This window comes from Diadema antillarum, unplaced genomic scaffold (assembly GCF_040938485.1).
Source record: "Diadema antillarum isolate AM-2024a unplaced genomic scaffold, OU_Dant_1.0 seq00000442_RagTag, whole genome shotgun sequence".
Lineage (NCBI taxonomy): Eukaryota > Metazoa > Echinodermata > Echinoidea > Diadematoida > Diadematidae > Diadema > Diadema antillarum.
The window spans coordinates 1,421,837-1,448,879 of NW_027271417.1; the positions used below are offsets into that span (position 1 = coordinate 1,421,837).

General features: G+C 35.8%; 1 protein-coding gene across 1 annotated transcript; it reads left to right on the top strand.

Moving 5' to 3' along the window:
- Positions 1-344: 344 nt before the first annotated feature.
- Positions 345-27,043, top strand: LOC139732657 (syntaxin-12-like). Its single transcript, XM_071643509.1, has 11 exons — positions 345-481; positions 3,240-3,335; positions 3,907-3,972; positions 4,662-4,731; positions 5,654-5,744; positions 9,093-9,167; positions 12,625-12,681; positions 14,021-14,191; positions 14,995-15,067; positions 17,007-17,089; positions 23,355-27,043. The coding sequence occupies exons 2-11, from the start codon at positions 3,266-3,268 to the stop codon at positions 23,445-23,447; spliced, it is 849 nt and encodes a 282-aa protein (XP_071499610.1). The 5' UTR covers positions 345-481; positions 3,240-3,265; the 3' UTR covers positions 23,448-27,043.

Genomic DNA, 27,043 nt, shown 5'->3' on the forward strand with positions numbered 1-27,043 from the left:
TTGTCTATCACACAATAATGCACATCAAAACAGTACACACGGTTCGACAGATAGTAAAATTTAGAGCGTAGAAGTGTACCACATTTCGCAATTAGACGTAAATATTCCCCGAATATTTCACTCAGTGGCAAGGATACGTGCAATAATGCTCTATCATTCCTGGTGTCAATTTCTTCCAAGAAAAAGCGAGGAATTACAGCGAGAATAAAAACATTGACATCGTCGCACCAGCACCGGCGTTCAGAGAGGTATCTCCGTTGTCATAGAGATGACATAGAAAGGTCATCTGTGCGAAAGTCACATGACGGGGAGTGTGTGAGTCATGTGATAATACGGGAGTGATTCCGAAAATAGAAGTGAGCGCTATATGAAGCAGGCCTGTTTATCAGATGTCGTATGTGTCCTATCATTTAACCGCTAAGTACGTACTTAATTCAATTTCATGTACCACACAGACAAGCGGTACATCATCATTTAAAAGGTGAGTATATGTTGAAGTTTGTTTTTTGATATAACGATGCTGATTTAGCGAGAAATTTAACGATAGATCGATCGTAGACGTGTGCATGGCGGTTCAATTCAACACGTAAATTTAACTACACGCAGCCGCTGTCGTGAACGCGAAGCACAGCGGTCTGGTCAGGCTATTCAGCACGTACAACTTAGGACCCTAGTTAGACTACTAATGTAGGCTAGATCTAGATCTAGGGCCTAGGCTATATAAATATGCAGTACCGGTAAAATTAGGCTACAAATAGTACAATGAACCTACGTGTAGTTACTAGTCCACCACCACTAATTAGTAAACGGGCACGGCCGGCCGCGGCCGGGTACCGATTGGTATGATCCACACATACACTACGACAGTACGGGTACACGGGGCACAAAATCAAATGGGTGGAACTTCATGTTCCAATTCTCTTCCCACTCTGCAAGCAGCATGCAGCAAGGTACTCCCTACTTGTATTTCTGGTCGTGCTGAAGTACAAAGTGTAAGTGGCCTTGATCAATGCTGTAGGTCATTACCTGTTGGTATTCTGTTTAAATTTACACATTGTACCTACTGAAAGAATTTGTAGGCCATCGATTGACTTGACATTGGCAAACAGGCATGTCCTGGCTGGTGGAGTTTAAATTGTTTGGCATATCGTTGATAATAGCAATAGGAAAGGCCTGAGAATTAACCGCAGTGGGATCACTTACTAGCTAGTACTACGCTGATGAAGCGAAGGATGCAGAGACTCTAATCCCAAGCTTGAAGTTGTACCTTCTGATCTGGAGATTCTCCCGCCTGAACCGCGGTCTAGCAAACGGGATAAATTTACTGAGAATGAGAGTGAATTTGCATGGCACAGCTATAGATGCTCACGTACAATCTTATCTGACCTTGTTGTTTCATACTGTAGATTTTCTCTGCCTCATTACATTACCATTGATTTTTCTGTTAATATTACTGCATGCTAAATTCATGTATTTACACAAGAAGTTTATTCTTACAACAAACTTTACACACACTGACACAGATTTCAGTATTCTATCCACACACACACACAAAAAAAATCCAATAATCTACCAGCCAGTATCATAATGCTGGTCTTATTTCATGCAATGTATTCATTTTCAAGCAGAATTTACTGTAACATCATTCTTTTTAGTTGTGTGCAGTACAGATGAGACACTAGTACACAAGTACATTAACCCTGCATCTCAAAACCAGCAAAAAGTCACCTCACATTGATTTTTTAGTTAAAGGGGAAATCCAGTCTGAATATAAGTTAATCTGATAAGAAAGAGTAAAGTATTACGAGTTCAACGGTATAATTTTGATCGAAATTGGATGAAAAATAAGGAAGTTATGACATTTTGAAGTTTCCGTAATTTTTTGGGAAACAGTTCTTTAACAGTCAATATGAATATGCAAATGGAAAAGTGAGCATGTCATCCCCTCACAACTTGCCATTTATTTTGTAGTACATGAAACTTTTAAATTTCCAGTTTTTCATTGGAGCGCAATTATGCCCGAGATCAAATCTTCGTATTTATCTAACTGATCACTATTCTGAAGTTATTCAACCAGTAATAACATCATGTTTCAGATTTCAATGGCAGAAGCATTGAATTTGTGTCATTTTTTGCACCTCGTATAATCAATGGAAAATTGTGAGGTTATGACATGATTAGCCCTCTTATTTGCATAATGGGTAATTCCATAAAATAGGGACCCACTTTGTGACAGGCCTATTTTGCCAATAAAATCAGAAAATCAGATTTTTGTTCAACATAACTTTAAAAAAAACATTCATATTGAGTATAAGCCCATTGAAAACTGACCGAAAATTACAACTAAACTGAAATTGAAGTCCTGAAGTCAGCATACCAAATTGCAGTGTATTGTGAAAAACTGGTTCACAATGTAAAGGGGACACCATGGTGTCCCCCTTACATGGTGAACCATCCATTTTGGCATCTTACCACATACTTCAAACTAGTTCTATGTTTGTTTCAATAGAAGTGATTATTTTGAAGTAAGAAATTAACTATACTATTGAAAAAATGACACAACCCCTATTTTTGGCCAGGAAAAAGATTCTTCAATGTTACTCGCATAAGGGGGACACCAAATATTATTATTGCATATTTTTTTCTTCAAATTAATAGAGTAGTCAATTTTTTATACCTGTTACAAAGAAACCACAGCTACATTGTAAAATATGCCAATGAGGAGCAATTATTGTTGTGATAAGACACAAAAAATTAGCTATCACTGTGCCCCGACATAATATCTATGGGGATACCAAAGCCACGTGTGAAAATCATAATTTGGTCTTTTTTTTCAAATGTATTTATTTTACCCCAATTTTCTCTTGAAATCTTTTAAACTATGTGATTGCTACCAAAATAACAACAAACAGTTCAACACTGATCCTTAATATGGATTCCACACTCATAAATTAAGGTTTCTCGTGTAAGCAATTATGGGGACACCAAAACTTACACGTGAAACATCTTTCTTGGGATTTACGTGCGCAAATGTGTATCAATTGATGCATGAATTATTTGTATACATAGTGTTCAAAATTTGCTCGTCTTTTATCATTTTGACCCCTTAAAATAGAGTTTAATCCTCAAACAAGCTGTAAATGAATTTTATTGAATATATCCATGACTTGTTAATATGTGAGAATAAAATCCTACTAATTTTTCTCTTTGTCACTGTTCTTGAATCTGTTGGCATCTAGATTACACAGCTCTGCTACAATTGAGAATGCAGGGGAGAGGTGATTTTGGTTATGGCGCCATCGGCAGCGCCAATGATACAGGAGGGCAGATGTCAGGTGAGTTGTGAAGTGATTTTTTTCTGACATGCTATCACTATTTTGGAGCCTTGATTTTCTGACCTTGATGTGGGTCAGTAAAACTGCTCCAGTAAGATGTGTTTCCTGAGTCTCCTTTGAATAGAGCAGATATATAAAACAAGAGAGATTGAATTAGTGTCCTAGTACCGTACCATATGTGTTGCCATCGCATGTAGCAATTTCAGATTGAGAACAATAATTTCTCACATTTCATGTTATGGTGTCATCCTTATTATTGATATTATGTAATTGTTTCCTTTTCTTTTCTTTTGCACTTTCTCAATGAAATTTATGTGTAAGACCTGTTCTCAAATGCCTAATGGCATAACACCCTTACATACTCCGTATTTATTTTAATGTGTAACTCATTTATTTATTTATTTATTTATTTGTCTTTTGAAAAGGAAAAACAGAAATGTAGAAGGAAATAGTTAATTATCTGTATAGACATTTTTGCAATTTCTAAATGGTGTTATTCAAAGATCTTTGCTGTTGTATCAATTTAAACTAAAGGAGTTATTGCATGCATGATTTTCGTATTTCCATACAGGTCAAAATGACTTCACAACAATGCTCACACAGTGCAGTTCAAGTATTTTCAGGATCAACAACAGTAGTGAGTAACTGCTCATACTTGAAGTCCTTTTACTTCCTTGTACATTATTTTACTTTGTATTAGGAAAAACTATATATTAGTGTCATATCAATTATCACAACAACTTTCAATAGTAAACTACTATTACGCTCCGCTATTCACTCTAGAAAAATTAGGGATCTACACCCACTTTAGCTTGTAAGATTGACTTTGGAAATCATGCCTCATTGTGCTGAATAGAAGGCATCACACCAGGCTGAGAATAATATAAATATATTTGTATCCACCAACACTGCTCTTTGCAGATGCTGTTCTATTTGAGATTTTCACAATCAGTTCTTCGCTATCCTGAAGGAAAAGAATGGATAAACATAAGATAAAAAGCATAATTGTGGCAAAAGTGTAGTTATTAACTTTGTATATGTTTTGAAATTATAGAAAATCTTTGTGCCTGACTTTATCTCTTTTTTTTTTCTATAAGCTCTGATTACGGTGTATGTGTTTTCCTTGATTTGGGTAATCTATACTGTAACTATGCAAAATCCTCGAACAAAATCAGACAATGGCTTTTCAGATTGACCCACAAATCATAATCAACAATGTTTTGTTCCATCATAAAGTTTGATGAAAGCAGGATTAACAGAAAAATAGATAAATGTACTCACAGCATGTTGACATAGAGTGATGTGTTATTTTGATTCCTCTTTCAGTTGCTGCATTGGAAAAGGCCATTCGACAAATAGGAACTGCAAACGATAGTAATATATTGAGAAGTAAAATGTGAGTTACTATGCTCTTTTCACTGTCTGTATTCAATTTCAATACTCGCTTTTAATTATTTTACTTCTGTTTGTTTACTTTAATAACCATGAAGCTTTGCCCCATCTATATCTTGAATGTACAGTAATTAAGGTCATGATATCATGGCTGTGATGTATCTTTATATGCAATAATGTGATTCTACAATGTCACATGCTCCCAGCAAGAAGAAAAACACACATCTTGTACATGTAAGACTTGTGAGTGCAGTTACTGTTCTCCAGAGTGAATTGAATGAGGGTTGTATAATTATCGATTGGAAATGAGCACCATGAAAGAAAGGCAGATTCTTTTAAGTGATTTATTCCTAATGCGATAAAAGATATTCTGTCTTGAGAGCATTATTATTATTTAAAATCCTCTAATGGTTTCTACAATTGTTTTTGAAAATGAGCTTCTGATATCAGGATGCAATGTCAAATTTTAACTTTAAAGAAACAAAAGAACATAAAAACAAATTTTTGTCAATGTGAGATGTACATTGTACCTGTCACTTTAAAAAGTAAGACAAACAACACAAAACAAGTAATTTAGCGCATCAAAATACAGTGAAGCTGCATGATTATTACCTTTAGCAAGGCAGAGATAATTTATTGAGAAGAAAAAACTTTCTCCGTCCATGTACAGTGTATTTTCCCCTCTGGTAATGTTTTAACAAGAATATATCTACATTAAATGAAAGAAATGAAAGAAAGAATGAAAGAAAGAATATATCTACATTATTTGTTGATGTAATGTTAATTTCTAGTCAATTAGTTGAAATTCATTTGCATGATTTAGTTTGTCTTGTTTATATTAAACTTGTTGCAAATTATTTGTTTGTGTTGTAAGTGTTTTTTGATGTTGGAATTAAGTATTTGTGTATCATGTGTTATTATTTCAGACAACAAATGCTACAACAGAGTAATACTTCAATCAAAGACACCAAACTGTGTATGGAAGTTTTAGGTCAGAAAGCTAGATTATTAGATAAGGTAAGTGAAGGATGGGTATAGAAAACTAATTCTGTATTCACATTTGTGACCGCGTAGCTCAAATCCTACAAAAAGTTACAGATTAGGATTCTTTGTAAAGGATCAAAATATGTCATTTGGGTTGACTGACTCAAATTTTTAAAGTTTGTCTTACAGTACCTGGGAGAGCAATCTTTTCTCTACCTGCTGTGCACTGTCAAAATTGGATGGCTTAATCCAAAACCAAAATCGAGATACAAATTTGTAGTAGCAGTTTTTTCTGGACCATATTTTTTGTGGTCAGGCACTGCTTTCACTTGGAAAAAGAACATGTTTTCATCGATACAGTTTACTTCTGCCCAGCATGCCTGATGAGTAACCCACATCTCTTTTCTCTCTTTTCCCTATGAAAATGCACCTCCTAACTCTCTCTTATTTTAATAAATCACTTTTTGAATGGGTTTGGATTATTCAGTTTTATCAAATTATGTATATATTTTTAAAGCTTACAGTTTACTCTTTAAAACTTTGTAAGTAGAAAACTGAAGTTCATTTTGTCCTACTTTTTGTGGGTTTTGAGCTGGGCAGTCACATTTTATAGTACTTGATGAGTCCATTTGTTTGTTGCTACACTTCATGCATGTAATCCACATGATATATCAGGCTTCCCCCTCGACACACACTCACTGTTCTGCTTCACAGATGATGTGCAATAAAACTTTCATATCATAGATTTCTAACAACGGAGAGTAGTACACCACTGTATACACACCGTAATGTAATCTCAAATTCATCCACATGCCAATAACCTACGATGTGGTCTATGCAATTGAAAAGAATTATTTGAAATATGTGCTGGTACTCTAGGTTTAACTTTTGGTTTTATTACCATTGCCCAGCATGAGGCTCAGAACGCTGCTGATTGTACATGTAAGTGTATTAAGATCAGCCTTAATAGCAGATCACATTTGCAGTTTTGCATGTGTGCTATGCTACAGTATACAGGTACTGTATAGTGTGCCTATGACAAATGTGAACATCTGTACTTAAGATTTGTGTGTGTTTGTGTGTGTTTGTGTGTGTGTGTGTGTGTGTGTGTGTGTGCAAGTGTGTTTTCCCAGAGAAATAAATCACCATAACAATGATTCTGTATCTGCTAGCAGAACAGCAGAAAAAGTACCCTGTGCTAAATTGACTGGAATGAAAAACAGTGCACAAGCAAAAATCAATAATTCAGGGAAATTCCTAGCAAAAATAAGACATATTTTCTGAAACACTGTGAACCACTGCAGCGATAAACAAAAAATGTGTTAGTTGTTATTCTCGTAGGCCCGAATTCATGAAGGTTGTACAAATGAAACCATGGTTTAAACCATGGAGCACCAAGTGTCGCATGGAATATTTTGTTACGAAATTGGTCATTTCGTCGACAAAATGACCGTTTCGTGGACGAAATGTTCATTTAGTTTAAGATGTTGTCATCTCGTTACAAAATAATCATTTCATTGACGAAATGACTGATTTTGTAACGAAATATTCCATGCGACACTTGGCGCTCCATGGTCTTTGTCCATGGTTTAAACCATGGTTTCATTTGTACCACCTTCGTGAATTTGGGCCATAGTGTACAGTGTTTTGTGTGTGTATGTTTGTGCTCTGTAGTCAATTGGAAGACACTGACTCTAGAAGTCTTTTCTTCAAGACTAAACTTGAAGTGTAGATCACATGTATCAACATCAATACCCCTAGTTCAAAGGAAGGCATGCATAAAACTCTTGTAAGAAGCCAAGATTTCTGAAATGAAAATACATGTGAAAATTCTTGTGTACACAACGAATTGAATGCCAGTGGTGATTTGCAAAAGTGTCATTCAGCAAAAAGGACGTTGGCTCCAATTAATACAAAAGTTTCTTTTCAGCGTTGGTAGTTGACGTAGGTTCCAAACTGGTTTCAAACTGTTGGCTTTATCGCAACACATGTAAAGTATAATGGTCTTATACAATAGCCTTATATCAGAATGCATTATTAATTCACCGTGATGTTTTCACGTGCCCATCAGAGGGCTTAAATATCAAAAGCTCTCCTACGTTGTATTATGACTCATCGTGCCTCCTACTGTATGTAAAAAGGGTCTTTGTGGCTAGTTGAGTCTCCTGCAGTAGGATGTACACGTACATGTATCAGCTTTGCACACACTGATCATTGCCTAGGAAGTGATTGCAAGCACAACTACAGTGTGTATTTGTATCAGAGATTGTTGTTATCACTGGTTAATAGTGTTATTTCCTCTTTTCCTCAGGTAGATGCTTTAGGAAAATAAATCAAAAATGGCAGAAAATATACCACAGTGTCACTGTAGATAACATTTGTGAAGAGAATTTGGGCTGCTTCCCTTCTTCAATGCTTTGTGGAAACTCTCTTCATTAAAATCAGGGGGATTGAGACTCTCTGAATCTTTGATGACCATCCATTGATGTAAAAGTTAGGAAGTTCAGACTCTTTGTCACCTTGGTTTTTATGTCAGAGAAGTGAGGGACTTTCGATTGTATAGGAGAATGGAGAAAGAAAACTATCAGAATACATACGTGTACCTCTTGTTTTGTACCAGAGTTTTCTCTCAAGGAGAAAGTACATACACTGTAGTATAGGAAGTAAAGTAGTAGGTTTACACTTGTACCCGATCTCCAGTCATTAAGATTTGAAGGAATCCATATCACAGAACTTTCAACCATTACTTTTTTTTCTGTCTTTTTTTTGCAATTTTTTTAACTATTTCCCCCCCCCCCAAAAAAAAAAAAAAAAATACTTCAGATGTCATAGAAAATACTGTTTTGTTTTGATTTTTTCTCTCTCCAAAGTTGTAATACTGCACATATCTACTAGTACTGCAGGAAAGGTCAAAATGCTTGTTGTTATTGTTGTTGTTGTTGTTGTTGTTGTTGTTGTTGTTGTTGTTGTTGTTGTTGTTGTTGTTGTTGTTGTTAATGTTGCTGCTCATGCTGCTGTTTCAGTTTCAGTTTTTTTCCAGTTTGGGGAGATGGGACCTTTTCCCCCTATACCTACCCCTTGAAAACTGGATTCTTGGTGTGTAGATACAAGTTAAATACATACAGTAATACTGTATTCAACCAAATTAATGTCTTTTCTTCTCCCTTGGCTTTGAATTGTTAGTATTTTGTTTTTCTACTGTGTGTGTGTATGTATGTACAGTGTTATAGTGTGTATTTTCCAACAATTATGGATGGATGTATTTTGTTCAGATAATAGTTAGCATCTAATGAAAATATCCTTTCTTAAACGTTCAATTTCCATTCTAATATGAAGGGTTGTAATTGTTTATAATGTGCTTCCCCATTTTGAATATCACAGGCAAAGAAAATTCAGTTTGAGAGACTAGCGAATGACTTCCAAGACACAGTACAAAGATATGGCAGTGTACAGAAGGTATGTTTTCATGTGATCATTTGATACCGGTATCTAGTATCTCTTATTCATACATTTCCCTATTAATCCAACTCACATTCAAATGTGTGGGTGATTTCCCATTGTATGTTGGACCTTGTGATTGAGCAAACTCATTGTTGCTTCTCTACAGACGTGCAGCGGTATGTCTGGCCATACAGATACTAGTTGGGGATAGTACAAACAGAGTTTGCTATGGCAGCATTGTGATTGCTGGAATGTGAACTATGTAGTATTAAAGGTCAGGGCAGTTCCATCACACATAATTGTCTGCTGTGCTTTCAGGGTCAGATAGTATACAAATAGTGAATGGTCACGAGTGTGATGGAACAAGATTTCGCATGAGGTGAAAGATTGAAGCGCTCTATTCAACGAGGCGAAGCCGAGTTGAATAGTGCGCCTCATCTTTCACCGAGTGCGAAATCTTGTTCCATTGTATGAGTAAAGACCACACACTATTTGTTTTAAACAACACCTTGAACGTCAACAGATGTGGTCCACACAGATTCTTGAATTTAGCACAGAAATGGCAACCATTTTCCATGAAAGATGAATGAGTAGCTTCACAGTCACAGTCACTGTGTACGTATGTACATGAAGCCGATCGGTTGGTTGAAGTTGTTTACAGAAATGAGTGACAAAAGTATGCACTTAAGCACCCTTGTATTGTTGAGTGTGCACTGCAAATGTTTGTTTATTGTGACATCAGAGCCGTGCAATGGCACAAAAACTTCGAGTCAATTGTGAGTTTAACATGGGAGTCAATGGAAATGAGTGATGTTAGCCATGCGCTATCCATTTTTGCTCAAACAAAATTGCACAGCTGACAGCCACAGCGTGCGATGGAACTTTTAACTAAATGTCATGTGATGGGCAATCGAACAATTGGATAGCTACATTCTAATTAGGTGTTATATAATACAGTATATAATGGTTATGGGTATTAGAATAGGTTTGCTTATCATAATGTGTTTAGTTTTGTTGATTCTCCATGACTTAGTTGCCATTAGGGACACATTTAGTTTTTTGATTCTCCATTACTTAGTTGCCATTAGGGACACTGTTATAATACAGGTTTTTCTAAATCTTTATTTTTACCAATTTTGTATCTCTGTCATTGTGTCTTGATACAATTAAATAGGGAGCTAAGTGAGGTATCTCAATAAAAACAGACTTGCTGTAGGTATGCAAGATCACACAAACATGTTCTAAACAGAATATCAGGTAGAATGTAATTCAGAAGTAAAAAGTCAAGTGTTCCGTGTCAGTGAAATATTCTGAAATGTTGTACAGGTGTATATTGCTAAGGAAGATAAACTGAAATTCAAGTCATTTTGGTAAAAGCATATAGGCCTAATTTCAACCCTGCATCACAAAACCACCAAAAAGCTGCCAGACATGGATTTTTTAGTTAGAGCAGATTTGAAAGCGCAGACTCTGAGCTAAATGACATACGTATAACTCAACACAAAATGTTGTTGTTGCTTTTTATAACGTATCTGAATAATATTGGAATGAATACAGCCTCTGGAAAAGTGTTTACTGAGGAAGGAGACTTTGAGGTTTAGGAGTCTATTCATGTGCTGAATCTCACTCAGTGGTTCTCTGTGCAATGAATGCGACCAAAAAAAAACAAAAAAAAAAACAGGATATAAAAACTCTGTAGCTACAACAGTGAAGGGATTATCAGGTTGAGCTGAAATTTCCTGCACCATTAAGCACCTTTTATTTATGTTCGAGAAAAAAGTGTTCCAGAAAAATTACCAAACCCCACAATTTCCCTATCATTTTATGATCCCAATCTTATTGAATAGGAGAATTGCTCTTTCAGAAAATATAAAAACTAAAATCTTACTAGGTTTCACCATTTTGAGTCCTCGCACAAAATTGGGTTGTGCTACTTTACGTTGGTTTTGTAATGCATGGCTGCTTAATAACAAGGAAGTGACTGCAACAAATAATTTACCTGCTTTTGGTATTGATTTTTTTCTTAACACTTATAGATTTAAAGTCTGCAATCATGCTCAACTGAAATAATACTTAAAAGAAATTTCAAATAGAACGTGATACGTCCTTAATTACAGCTGATTATGATTATTTATGTTTCATAATGTAATGTGATATAGTCAGAACATTGCAGGTTTTTACTGGTAATCCGTCTACGCATTATATGTGTCTCATGTTTTCCTGCTATGATAGTGAAGGTATTTGATTTCATTTCATTCATTTGTTTATAAGCACAGCAACATTCTTCAGTCCGGAGACTGTTCTTCTGCAAGTCCGTGCAGATAAAATACAACATAAATATACATGTATCAGAAATGAAAAACAAAATATATGCTTCCAAATTATCTTCATAATACTGTGTATGAAATTAGGTGGAATCTTGTGAGTAGTGATGGTCAAGGTCAAAGGTTATTCTTTTATGTCGGCCAGAAATGAGACTGTCATTGAGTATAATGCAATCAAACCAAAGCCATGCTAAGGTGATCACTGCTTGTTTGTTTGCTTTTTTTCCCCTATTTTGTCTTTCTTTCTATTTTCGTAGATTTGGCTATAGTCAAGAATGACAAAATCTTTAAACTAGCACTTTGTTTTCGGTGCAACATTTTGAGTTGACATATAGATTACAGAATAATGTTTTTGTGATGATGTAATTTAAATATGTCAATATAAGGAGAGATCTTTTCAAACTGAAACTGATTCAAACTGATTGCCAATTATATCAAAAGTGTGATAAGTCACTAAACATTGATTTAATGATTTTGGTATGATGAGTTGTCCAATTTCACCCTATCAAAGTAACAGCATGAAAGCTAGCCACCAAATGAATCCAACTTTAGGCTTAAAAGTTCAGATGCAGTTGCACTTACAGGACATTAGCCATTCATGCAATTTTAACTACAATAGGTCAACTCGAAACACCATAGCGACATGTTTGGAACACATTGAAGGAAAAATTTAGTGACTGGTTTGTGTGTCATATTTTCAAACTTTGAAATTTGATTAGGAGATGGTTGAGATACCAAATTGTCGGTGTAGTAAACACCAACTGTAGTGTCTTTCCAAAAGCACAATTCAAGGCCATTTTTTTAAAGAATGCTATCTCTGGTTCCTTATTGATGTCAATAACTATTATTAGACATTGAATTCATGTACCCTGCCTTTCTGTACCAAGTGATATACGTAGGTACAGTGTAGATTACCATAAGGTTTCACAAGCGTCAGGAACAATGATTTATTTTTTGCCCATTAGTAGGGGACTAGTTTTCAGAGAGTAGGATGGTATACAAATGTCCAGAGCATCATAGACTGCTTTCTTGTAGTCAAAAGGTCAAGATTTACATTTTATCATTTAATATACGAGACTAACATGCCTCTTACAGGTGATTAGTAATTATGAATCATTAAAGAAAAAACTCTCTTCTTTTCAATCCAGCGTGTGGCCAACAAGATGAGGTCCAGCCCCAGTGTTGGTCCCAGGCAAGGAGGAGGGGTGAGTAGAGAGTCAGGGCACACTGGTGCTGGGCTACATGGGCCTTACAAGAAGGTCCAAGTGGTAGGGAAGGACAGGTGTAGGGAGGCAGTTTGGGCTCTGGTCTCAGAAATATTGGCTAATTATACTGTAAAAGTGGGGAAAAACCCTCTAAAATTGAGTAATTTTTTTGCACACGGCCCAGTAACATGAATTTCACATGTTTTTAATTCAATTTGATTTAAATCAAAATATAAACCAGTATTACACATAGAAAGCAAAAATTTTTATGTGCTTTTAATTTCCATGCCACATAGTTGCATGTTGCATGAAATGCTCAAAAATTTCCACACCACAAAAATGTTCACTTAACAGTAGTCAGCCTTTCACAGAGAAACTCCTTTGAGTCAAATGATAGAAACAAAATATCAGTTGCACCTTCCAGGGGCCAAAGTGGAATTAAGTTTCTTTTCTGCCAGTTTTATATCATCTAGAGTACTGCTCATGAATACTAATGATAAAGCACTTTAAATTTGGATTTTAATGTGCCCTTAAACTTTAGTAAGTTGAATTTCTGATAAATGGGTCTGAATCTTTAATAAGAATTACATTACGAGCATTACCAATTAAGCTCTCGATGTCAGAATACCCACCCACAATATAGACTGCTGTAGGCCTACAGTATAGATCAACAGTGCTATTCCCATCCTAAATGTTTGTTTTCTCTGTTAAGGGGGGGGGGGGGTATGCAATGATCAGGAAGACTTGCAGTTAAGTGGGTAATCCAAGGATTGAACCATTTACACAGTGTTGCCACCATTAATCTGTGTTGTAGAAATACATAGGGAACATGATAGTTATGCCAGTTTCATATTCATTTGACAGAGTTTGGAATGTTGGATTAAAGAGGTAAAAAATCTCACATTAAAGGTTAATCTTCAAAACGAGGACAAAATCTCAAGTATCTAAGACTTGTTAACACATATAAAACCACTTTTAATCTGCCTTCAGAAGTGCATCCTGTCCATATAAGTGAATGTTAGTACTTGTTTGTATTAGAAGTATCAGTTTACATTCACTGTATCTTGACAGTGCAGTGTTACATTGTGTAGCTGTTGCCTTACACTTTCTCTTATTAGTCAAGTAATTCAAATTGTTATAAATTGTAGGTATGCATTTTTAACCTCTGTTTACTTTGCTGTATACGTGATAAAAGACAGTAGTGTTCACGCTTTCAGTTAACAAAACCAATGAAATAGTGTACTAAAACTATGGATCAAGTCTTTCTAAATGTACATACTAGCATGTTTTCTTGAAAATGATCATTATACCAAAAATGTCCATTATACCTCCCATCCAGTCAATGGGGTTTGGAGAGGAGCCAAGTTATGACCAGAAGACGCCTCTGATGAGGGAAGAGGAGGCAGAGAGACAGAGAGAGATGCAGAGACAGATGCAGCAGCAGGAGGCTGCCATTGACTATGACCTCACCTTAATACAGGAGAGAGAAGAACAGATCAGGCAGATAGAGGTATACTGAAATCAAGGGATGGAGGGATGGTGGGATGAATGGATCAGTGGAAGGAAGGGAGGGATAAAAAGGGAGGGAGGGAGGGAGGAGGAATGAATAGATGAATACATGGGTGGAATGATAAGTGGGTGGAAGGAGGGATGGATTGACTTTGTGATGGATGGATAGAAAGAGGGATTATTAGGTGGATGCATGATGGAAAGATAAATATCAAATATATATAATAGATGATTGACTGGAAAGATAGACGAAAGAAAGAATTGTAAATATGATAGAGAAATGAATTTATATATTGTCTGGAAAGGCCATCAGAAAAAAAAGTCAGTGTCGAGCCCTATATATCATACAAAGATGTATATAATGGTTTTGTAATGTACAAATTGCATAGAGAGCCAGCCAGTGACTAATTATTGAAAGAGAGGAGTGAAAGAAACGGGGTGCTATAGGTTCTGTGATTCGTCACATTTTTTTTCACATTCAGAATCTCCAGAGTTCATAGTGAGACATCTACTGAGACAATTGTAACTTACAGATGACAGCAATACTAAGGAACATCAGTATTTACTACTGCAATCATCTTTTTAGTCTATTTCTGTTCATGTGACAAGCCTTCATTGTTTCTACTTTGCATAATTGTTTGTCTGCATCAGCAATTTTTGGCATAACCTTGTGACATGTTTCTTTACATGACAATATGACGTTTGGAAAAGAAAATTTACCTAGAGTGATAAAAAAAGACTGATTTTTTTAGAAAGCTTGTGACATGTCTGCTCAGGAATGGTTTACCATGTGTTTTTGTCTAGGCTTCTATGCTGGATGTCAATGAGATCTTTAGAGATCTAAGTATGATGGTGTCAGAACAAGGAGAGATGATTGGTGAGTCAAGTCTGTTTTATGACATCTTTCTTTTTATGAGTTCAAAGTTCTTACCAGCTAGATGTAACTATTTACATGGGCTTTCATTCTTGGATATTGTATCGAAATGAGAATATGAACAAAAACAAAAACAATAACAGTGATTTTAAATTGGTGAAATGAAGTGTGTGGATTGAATTTCAGAGGTTTGAGCATCTTGTCATATTTATGAGGTGTAACAATGCAATCTCCCATGATGAATGTCATTTTGATAAATGAGAAATAAGGAGAAATATAATAAAATCATCTATACTGACAATTAAGTTTGGGACATTATACCATTAAATGAAACATACCAATGGATGTGTTTGTTAGCCTATCAAAGGTCCTGTTTACCTTTGGCAGCAGAGATTTAAAACATTTTCAAGGTATCACATTTGATGTTTATGTGTGGGTTTGTTGTATCACAAAACATCTTACCATATACAATTTTTACAATGAAGCCTAAAATATAAAGAGATATCAGTATTTTTCTCAATAAACCATAACTGTAGACGGTTTAGTCTGAAAACATTTTTGTTATAAATATTCTTCATATTTTGTGTATTTAAAACATACTTAACATCGATTATACAGATTCAAATTTTTACGGTGGTTGTTTCTATCCCTAACTCACATTTTAGAACCATTTTAAAGCACTAATGCTGGGTTTTTGTTTCATTTGCAAATGGTAAATTATGCTTTAAGTCTTGAGGTAATCTTGTTGTTGAAGTGATCAAGTTGTCCTCATTAAATTGACTCTGAACTCTGAATTTTACTGCATGGCCTGCATTGTTGAAAGATAAGCTGGAATTTGTTATTTTCAATAAAAAAAAAACAAAGTCAATTTCAATCTTCTAGTATAAGTATTGTCAATCTAAGGATCACTTATGAATTTTGCCATTTAGAGGCTTTAGATGATTCTTCAATCAAAATGGAACAGCGTATGACCAAACTAGCACTCATATGAAATAAATATATATTGTACATGTATATGTATATTGTTAATTCTACCTCATGAAATACTAAAAATTAATGATAAACTGTTTTAAAATGCCATACAACACCATCCCACAGATATTTTGTTCACAAAATAGAAAAATTGTGCTGTAAGACTCATTTGGTGCACAATCAAACACAGAGCTGCCAACTAATACTGATTTTCAGTAATTTCTACAAAAATTGGAGAAGAATACTGAAGGTTACAAGCAAATTACTGATTTTAGTAATCATTGTCTGTGATAAATTCTATTACACTGTAATAAGGATTACTGATTTTCACTTAAGAAAGGTGCAAATTACTGATTTTCAGCCATCAAAGTACTGAAAGGCTTTTACAAAAGTTGGCAGCTCTGCAAACAGGCAGAGTTTTGGTTGAATATCCTTGCTTCCTTGCTACAGTAATAACTAATACTTGTAGTTATTCTGTGATTTACTAAACATTTTTTCTACTTCATTCTTGAATGATATTTCATGTACAGCCCCAGATCTCTTAGAATTAACTTAAAGTTGTAGTGATTTGTCCTTCAACAGCGAGATGTAGAGCAGCTCTTTACATTAGTGAGAGACATAAGGAGATGCTGCATGGTGGTGAATATGGACCACTGGATACAGATTATACAAATGTGTGTATCAGGGAATTACAATGATATAGTATTAGTATCGCAATAGTATCTGCTATGTTTAACATTAGATATAAGACATGTGCAAGAAATACAGTGATAGGTAATCACTTGTAACTTGTCACACAACTTGACATACTTCATCTGCTACTGCTCAGTTTTTGTATTATCGTTGATATGAATGTTTGATAAACGTGCAGATATTGAAGCTAATATAGACAGGATGGACAACAGTGACAAGAAATACATTGCAGTACATAAATGTGAGTTTTGTGTTGTCAATCTTGTCCATCTAATAGATTCAATTGAAGCTAATGTAGACAGGGCTGGTGACAATGTAGAGGAAGGTGCTAAGCAGCTTGCAACAGCCAGTAGATACCAGGTAAGTGTGTTCATTCTACTCATGTGGACTGTATCCAGCTTTTATGACTTTTCATGGCAACCATTCATGGCTAGATGTGTGCATCATTTGTGTATCACCAAGACTTTTCTCAGACAGTGATGTTTGGCAGCTTCATCTAAATGTTTGGTCAGTTTCATCTCGTATTCACAGCCAAATATTTGTCAGATATCAGGAGTCCATATTTATCAGGATAAGGAGCCTGTGAGACAACATGTGACAAGGAAGACAAGTTATCATCCTTCTTTGTTTCTCAGTGGAGTTCATGGGAAGTTTGGGAAGTTTGTCTTGTGTATAGAGTTTTTCCAGTGATAAATGAGATTGATTTATCTTTTTTAAAGAAAAGAATTCTACTGACTGGGAGTAACAGTGCTCATATGATGAGTGGCTAACTGGGTTTCATGTTTGTCTTGTCACTGCTTGATTTGTTGAGAGGAAAATGATATTACTAGGCAGCTACTCAAATATTTTGCCATCGATCACAAAGCTTTTGAATGAATTGGAAGAGATGTTCATAATGACCCGTGAGTAACCCTTTCACAAACAGAGGCTGTATTCTGCCTTACATTCCTCTCCAGAAAAGTATTATTAGAATATGTGACCCGCTACAACAAAAGGATCCTAAAGTCGCTGACGGCCTAGCTGAGAAAATCGAGTGTGAAGTCACATCATCAAAATTGGTCAAAACAATCGGATTTCTGTTTTTTGCTTAATTTTGTAGTCTAATGTTTTGTCCATCATCTGCCAAAATTTTGAAGCTAAATGATCAAAGGAAAGGTGAGAAATCAGCATTTTTCTTGGCCATGATTCTCCGACTTTCAATGGAGCAGAAACATGTCGGAAGATTCGGATTTAGCGCCGCAGCTAGACTCCGCCCCTAGCAAGGAGGGAGTGATCTTATTGGTCAGAGCGTAGCATCCTGATTACCGATTGGTCGTGCATAGACCGCTGGTGATAAGCTTGAATGAACACAACAGAGGTCGCTAGGAGCGTGCCTTTTATTGTCAAGCGGCAAAAACTGTCTCGCCTCCTCCTTATCATGATAACGTTGGAAGGACAACTTTGAAGGCATTTTTCTCGAAACTCTGATTTCCTCAACCACTTGACATGTGCTAATAAAATCATTGATATCTCCGCAACCGATTTCTTTTATGAGTTGTAATGTACATGGAATTTAAGTAGAAGAGTAAGGGAATAATGTCATGCCATTTTCAGAAAATTGTCCTCCCCGACTTTCGGACCCTTTTGTAGCGGGTCACTACCATGAATTTATTTACACATTCAAGAATCATTTTTACCCAGTTTCAAAAGAGATTGTCTTCTTTGAAAGAGAATAAGGGGGAAAGAGTTCTTAAGTGGTACCTGTATGAAATGTGGTTTAAAACCATTGGATTGTGAATCTTATACTTTTTGATTTTGTTTGCTTGTTGTCTGTTTGTTTGTGTGTTTGTGTTTGGAGGATACATAAAACCCAAAGAAAGTAGGACAGTGTCCAAACAATGGCACAAGTAGCCCAGTGTTCATTCTCTTCTCATTGTGACCTCTGCTTCTAGTTGTTGTTTTTATTGTTATTGTCCTACTCATTTGACATCCTCCATTTGTGGCTTATATTTGCCATTTTGGCTTATATTCTGTTTATTTTTTTCGTCAGAAAAAAGCGAGGAAGAAGATGTGTTGCATATTCATCATTCTTGCTGTGGTGGCCGTCGCCCTCACCCTCATTCTCTACTTCACACTCCAGTGACAATGTGTCTCATGTTTTTATAGACATTTTTGCAACCCACTCAGTGTGTGTCATGCATGGTATCAGGAATCATGTTGGAAAGTCTTCATATGCAGCAGCAGCCTCAACAACCTGAAGTTATCATCTAGTCTGCCTAGGATGCTGTTTAACAGACTTGGTGAAAGGGAACAAGTGACAACAAGAATGTGCTTCTGTTAAAGCCACATCTCTAGGTGGCCACTAGCTTTGCTTCTCAATGAAATAAGCATTTACCCAGTGATATGAATGTTTGTGGCATTGTGTTCTGGAATACTTGTAGGAATGATGTGAACTGCATTCAAGACAATAATTCATAACACTTTGCCATTAATATTAGGAAAATCGTTCTTACCGCGAGCTGTATTCTCAAGTTGCACTTGAGATGGAGATCTTATTTTGCAGGTTTTAAAAAGATAGACCATATACTGCAAGTTTTGTCAATTTTTTTTAAATAATTCTGAATAGAAAACTTGTGTGAAGATGCACGGAAAAAAAAAACCCAAACAAACAATGCCCATTTATTTATTGGACTTATGCTAGTTCCATGTGGGAATGTATCAGACATTGGTGCAGCAGGTAGATAAGAAGTAAATGAGATTATGATTATATTATGTACTATGTAGACTGGAAGGGCTGCAGAATAATGTAAACACATTGTGGGTCACTTCTCTGTTATTACTCTTGTTAAATCATTCCAACTTGACATACTTTGTCTGATAGCAAACATTAGAGACAGAATTAGTGCAAGATGGTTACAAGAGATGAACAAAATGAAACCATATTGGACATAGAAACATATTATGTATTAACCCTTCTTTAACTGGGCTATTTGAGACCAAGTTTTTACTGGGGGGGGGGGGGGTCAATTTGACCCCTCCTTCAGATCTCGGCCGCAAAATTTTGCTTGAACATAGACCCGGATGTCAACTACAAGACTATATGGTCATACAATAGAAAAATTTGATGTTATTGTCCCCGCCGAACGAGTTCGAGCAGGGGACTATGAAACGGGCTCCGTACGTGTGTGTGTCCGTCCGTCCGTCCGTCCGTCCGTCCGTCCGTCCGTCCGTCCGTCCGTGTGTCCGTGTGTGCGTCCGTGTGTGATCAAAATCTTCAATTTGCTACTTCTCTGTCATTTATGAGCCAATTTTAATTCTGTTTGCTTTATATGATAGCACTACATGGGATTGTACATTTTGCTACAAAATGCTACTCCTTCGCCATTTCTAACCCGATTTCGATTCCGTTTGCTTTATGTGATGGCACTAGGTGAGGGCTTCAAAACTTCTACACAGAATTTTGACCTTTGCCTTCTTTGACCTTTGACCTTGATTTTTGACCTGTATTGTACATTGGCTATAAAATGCTACTCCTTCGCCATTTCTAACCCGATTTCGATTCCGTTTGCTTTATGTGATGGCACTAGGTGAGGGCTTCAAAACTTTTACACAGAATTTTGACCTTTGACTTCTTTGACCTTTGACCTTGATTTTTGACCTATATTGCACATTTTGCTACAAAATGCTACTTCCGGCGGGGACATATATTACGCACCGCGTAATTTCTACTTTTCCTTGTATTTTTTAATAAATTAATTATGCAAATTTATGCTTGAAATCATATTTTTACCTATAACTCCATTAAAAAGATTGAAGGATTGCTAAATTTTTGTGTCAGAGTTTGTCAAGACACATCGAACAGTTTTCTTGTAAAAGAATAGCACAATCAAAATCAGTTCCTTTTGTTTTTTATTTTTTGTTGATTTCTTATGTATTTATTGGGTTTTTTACCTTTTGTGACCCGCTACAACAAAAGGATCCGAAAGTCGGGGAGGACAATTTTCTGAAAATGACAAGATGTTATTCGCTTACTCTTCTACTGTAATTTCATATATAACACAACTCATAAAAGTACTCGGTTGCAGAGATATCGATGGTTTTATTAGCGCATGTCAAGTTGTTGAGGAAATCAGAGTTTCGAGAAAAATGCCTGCAAAGTTTTCCTTCTGACACTATCATGATCAAGGGGAGGCGAGACAGTTTTCACCTATTGACAATAGAGGATATGCTCCTAGCAACCTCCGTGATGTTCATTCAAGCTTAATAGCGATAGCAGGCTAGCACGACCAATCAGTAATCAGGATGCCATGCACTGACCAATAAGATCACTCTCTTGTTGCTAGGGGTGGAGTCTAGTTGCGGCGCTAAATCCAAATCTTCGGACACTTTTCTGTTACGCGTAGGAAGTTGGAAAATCATGGCCCAGAAAAACGCTAATTTCTTGCCTTTTGTTTGATCATTTAGCTTCGAAATTTCAGCAGATGATAGACGAAACATTATACTACAAAATAATGCCAAAAACTGAAATCTGATTGTTTTGACCAATTTTGATGATGTGACTTCAAACTCAATTTTCTCGGCTCAGCCGTCAGCGACTTTAGGATCCTTTTGTTGTAGCGGGTCACTTTTGTTTTCTATTGTTTTTTTGCCAAAATTTGTTCCAGGCACTTTTTCAAGCTTTTCTACATTAGAATTGATTAATTTCAGTAGTTAAAAGTTCAAATAATCTAATTTATATCAATTACAAAAAAAAAACATAATTTGCATTGGATTTGCACAAGAAATCATGAATTTGAGCTGTTTTGGGGTTGACATGCATATGCAAAACATTGCGTAAGAATGGTGTACCCGGACGTCGCAAATTTGGTCTCAAAATATGCGGGAGACTACAATGAAAAAAGTCATGAAATGGCAGAGAATAGGGTTTAAAGGCTGATGTAGTCAAACAAGTTGTCCATAGTGATGCTAAGGGATGTAAAAACTTATTGACATACATGCTTACTATTCTTGATAGCCAATCACAACTACACAAAATAAATGTAAGGAGTTGAGAAAGGCAAGGTTGTGCCATGTTACAACCTATTGAAATGTTTCATTTCATACTACCGACTTTAGATTTATACTTCTTGGAAAGGAATACTGTGCAGTCATTTAACCATTAGATACTAATCTGACTTTAAAACATTGTTCTCCCACACAGACAAGAAGAAATCAAAGTACATGAGTTTACAATAATGTCATTATAATTAGAATTTAATTGTTTTGAAGACTATATCTGCATATGATATTACCATGGGTACCACCACAGAGACTCCAACTCTCCCGTTTTCGACAGGAGATCTCCCGCCGAAAGCCTATTTTTGCACAATCTCCCGTTCTCCCGTTTGAGATTTAATTTCTCCCGCCCTGGCTCTGTGTCTCCCGGTGGAAAGGATTTCTTACTTATTTCTATTGTATGTTGAAAAAAATAAATCTTAGATAGCACCAGAGAACATCTAATCGTAGGAACTTTGCGCACACGTCAACTTGGAGTCTCCCGTTTGCTAGGGGTTTCCGGCGGGAGAATCTCCAGATCAGAAGGTGCTTTGGGTTGGAGTCTCTGCCACCATGCACAGGATTTTATTGCACCATATGTTTCACAAAGTGGCTTCTGTCTGTGTCAGTGCTAGACATTGTAAAGCATATTCTGCCCTACTTCCCTAATGAACTAAAAACAAACACCTTTTATTACCATACTCCATTCAATGGCAGCCTCAGTCCAGTAGGGAAAAAAAAGTCATATGGATAAACATTAGGGATGATTTGTTTGTTCAGTGATTTGTGTAACCTGCGTTTGTGTGTAACCATGCCATTTTCTTGAGATGTTTACTAGAGGGAATGGCATACTGGCAGTCAAAGAAAAATATCCTGGCTTTCCCTCTCAGTCCTCTCTTCATTTTTGGTTGGTTGGTTTGTTTGTTTGTTTGTTTGTTTGTTTTTGTTTCTTTGCCATATTGTGTATTCACCTTTCTTAATGTTATATGAGGCAAACTCATTGTTGGAAGCCAATAACATGTAATTATCATCCTTCCAGACATCCTTGTCATTATGAGAGCCATTACAATGTGACAAACATCAGGAAACCCCTTTGCTCCAAACATTAAAGCAAGTATTATTTTGTAGATTAATGGCAGACATTTAGACATTGATGGCAGACATTTAGACATTGTCAGCTTATTGCATACTTTATACAACTACAATAAAGGATTTCAAGTGATATTTTGCAAATAATTGAAAGGCCGCACCAAAGAGAAAACTTGTAATGCAACTGAAGTGCTGTTTGTAGAAATAGTGTCATATCTCTGTTGTGTATTCGTGAAAGAATCCATTATTTCATGTCAATCAAAATGATGAATATGAAAGTGACCCTGACAGGTGCCATACCCCCCCCCCCCAATTAAAAAGGGGGGGGGGGTATGGAGAGCTTGTAAATCTAAAAAGACAGGATATTAGAGTCTCTAATCGTGTCTGGTAGAAAAATAATTGTTTAATGAATTACTCTTGAACAAGAAAAGATCCAATGTTTGCACCTTATGAAGTATTTTTCATAAAATTATTTATATACAATATAGGAGCAAACTTGTTGACTTTCTCTTTTTTGTTGCAGAAAAAAGCTCGCAAGAAGATGTTCTGTATCTTCTGTATTCTCGCCGTCGTTGCCATAGTGATAGTGATTGTACTGGTCATACTTTTGAAGTGATATCCACCTCTCAAGGTTAATCTATTTTATTACAAATACAGTCAACCTTGCTTAAGTGGACCTCGCATAAGTTGAATATTGCCTGAATCGAAGGTCTTTTCAAGTCTTCTTCTCTTTACATTCTATTGATTTTAATCCCTCATAAATGGAATTATCTCTAAAGTCGAAGCTATTTCTTCAGTTGAAAGAGATTCAACTTAAGCAAGGTTGACTGTAGCATCAGTCAGTACTGTATCTCACATGCTCATTATTATATAGTGTGTTTAGATAATATCTGTAGCAAATGAGAGAAATGCATGAAATTTACATGCAAACAAGATTCCACCAAGTCGATGACAGGCAGCTTGGAAGTCTTGTGGTGTCAGTGTCTGTCAGCAGTTATTAATGTCCAAAGAGTGTTATGTAAATATGACGGCCATCTTGTTTAGCCCTGTGCTTTTGTTCAGCAAGCCTGCTTTTTTCTCCTGTTTTTGAGTCACTGCCCTCTGAGGAATGTTGGATTTCAGTGTTTCAGCTAGAAGCAGCATCAAGAAACTGCATTGACAAGTGAGTGCCATGTCCCGAAGAGTGAATGGACTAAAAGATGTAGACGTAGCAAGGAGTTAAATTGATCATTTGAACATAATTTATACTGAGCTGCAGTGAAGGAGTTTGTTAGTGTGGTGCAGACACAACTATTAAACATGATTGAAAGTTTCCTGCTTCTCTATTGCAATAGTGAGATAAGAAATTCTGTTGTAAAGTAACCTACACAGGGATGTTAACCTTTTATACAGCATTGCAGTATTCCGAGTGGTAAAAAAAAATTGGGTTTTTGGTGGAAAAACAGTATTTTTACCTTTTTTGGAATATAAATATATAGTACTATAATTAGGGAAACCTGTATTTTTAATGAAACTTGCAGTATTTTTGGCCAAAAATGGTACATAACACTGCAACAAAAAAAAAAAAAAAAAAGGGAACAGTTGGCATCTCTGAATACACTGTGTTAAAACCCTACACTGTATTAAAAAGAAACAACCATGTGGAAAGTTATGGTGGTTGTTGTAGGAATACCTAAATGTAAATATTTGTTCCATGCATTATTATTTTTATTGATTTTCTTTGTGATATGTCCATTTACATTCAAAACAGGTAGTAGTTACAAGAAGAAGCAGAAAGCAAAGAATGTGTAGCATTTCCAGTTTTAAGTCATTATTATGAGAGTGGTTGCAGACAGGTGATCCACAAACATTTGTACTGAGTCTCCTTATTTCATTTTCATAAAAGTAAATTTCAGTTTATACCAGTCTCTCATATATAAAGTGCACTCCCATTATAACAAATTCCTCAGAACTGGCGGCGTTCTTTCAATATATCAAAATTTCATTAAAGCCGAACAGTAAAGTACATAAAGAAATACTGATGATAATTTTGGAATTTTAATGTCTACTTCGTTGTATCTAAATTTCGTTGAAACCATATCCGTTATATTTAAACAGGAGTGCACAGTACGTTTGTTTTTATTTTTACGTGTAGCAAACTGATATTGTTTAAGTGTGATGAAGTCCCAGTATGTGCTTTCTTTTTGTTAAGACAAGTGTTAGTTTATAAGTCATTGACGCAGTGCCTGAAGCACATTATATGCCAAATTGCAAAGGATGTTTCCAGCCATAATTGTATATTTTGTCTCCTTGGGTCTGACTACTATGCCATTTATTTTACAGGAGCAGCTCAGATTTTTACATTGCTGGTAAATTTTACATAAATTTGCTAGAAATTAAGTACATGTACTTTGGTGTGAATATCTTTACTGTTATCATTTAAATCAAAATGTCAATAATATACACAGGTTGTACTATTATCAGATTGTGATGCATTTCCTGTGTTTCTTTCACTGCACACTGCCTAGGTAATAAGTTTCTTCACACAGGGGAATATTTTCCAGAACTTTCTAGAAAAGCAAGATTTTTGGTTGATGTAGTGGTGTGCAAGGATGACTCATTTTCAGATGAGATTTGGGATGAATTCTGGTATTATAGCATAATATTGCAGAATTTGCTGTTTGTAATGGATCATTAGACCACCTATTGCTACTCAATGTTTTATGTTGAAAGCATTTAAGATGTACATTTGTTTTCATACAAGCAATGGCAGAGAGAGGATGTTTATCAGCTGCAGCTAACCCTTATGGCAGCTTTATTAGGTATCTTATTCTTAAAAAGACTTTAATGTGATGTAGCCATTGAATTTACTGTGTATTATATGAGAGGATGGGTAACCACTTTACTAGTGGCAAAGTCAATGCTCCAAGCAAAACTGTCAACTTTTTAAAAACAAAATCAAGAGCTTTAGATATGAAATGCCTGTGTACAAGAATAATTTTCTATTCTTTTTTTTTTCTGTCATCGAACACATATGCACACACAAGAAGCCACAGCTAGGATGTGCCAAGATAAGAGAGAAAAAAAAAGAAGATCTCAATGGAATTTCTTGAAAGTTTTTTGAAAGACTTTCACGAAGCAGAGCAAGCTGGAGACAAATGTCTTAAGACCAGGAATGAATGAGACATGAGGAAAAGGCTAGTGTGACTGTATATAATGCCAAAACATTTATATCATGCAAGCCTTTTAGTTGTCGTACCAGAAGTCAAAATAGAGGCAAAATTTTGTGCCACTTGATGCTAGTCTCTTTTTCCACTGTCTTGTACGTACATGTTATCTGTTGTGTAATCCTCTTTTTGTAAAGTGGACCAAATTCAAAGCACACTACAGCTGTCAAGTCTAAGTAGATTTGTTGTATGAACCTAAGACTGTGCAATAGAAGTATGTGTGATTTAATACAAACTTAAAAAATCAAGTCACTTTGTCATTGCAACATGTTCCTAGTTTAAGTGATTAATTTGGCAAAATATAATTTTGACAATTAATGCTGGTGTTCTGTTAAAGTGATACAGTATTTTGCCTGCAAAACATATGAAATGGAGACAACAGCATGATTTAAACAATGATTGAACACAATTATAGAAGCAGTTGATGACAGTGGTCTAGATATTAGAAAATAGTTTCTTTTCCTTATCACTGCTGTCATGAATGGCACCGAACACTGAAAATCAAGGGCGTCGTATTTCACCATAACACTTCTGATTTTACTATCCTTATCGATCCAGTCCTGATCTTTTTTATCTGTTATGTAATACATGGGTGTAACATGACATTCAACTAGTCCTAACTTGTTGAGCTATTACATGTAACTGGCATTGTGTTAAATCTTCAATAAATTTGGTTCTAATTTACATTCAACAAATCCATTTACATCTGCGTAATGTTTTTAACTGTGCAAAAATTCCAGTGTAGGTCATTTTGACAGATTATGGGAAGAAAGGATTATGTTTATCACTGATCTTTGATGAAACATGTCAGGACCTCAGTGCTGGTAACATATTGGAGTGCACCATTTAAGGGTCCAATTCATGTGAATAATTTCTATACCTTTACTTGCTCTCATACTGCACCCTGGGAGATATCCCATGTACAAAAGTGTTTCTATACGATTCCTTTGCTGGTCAATTTTAGGGTAGCCTATTGTAGTAATCAGATATTGTCAGCTGAGAATGA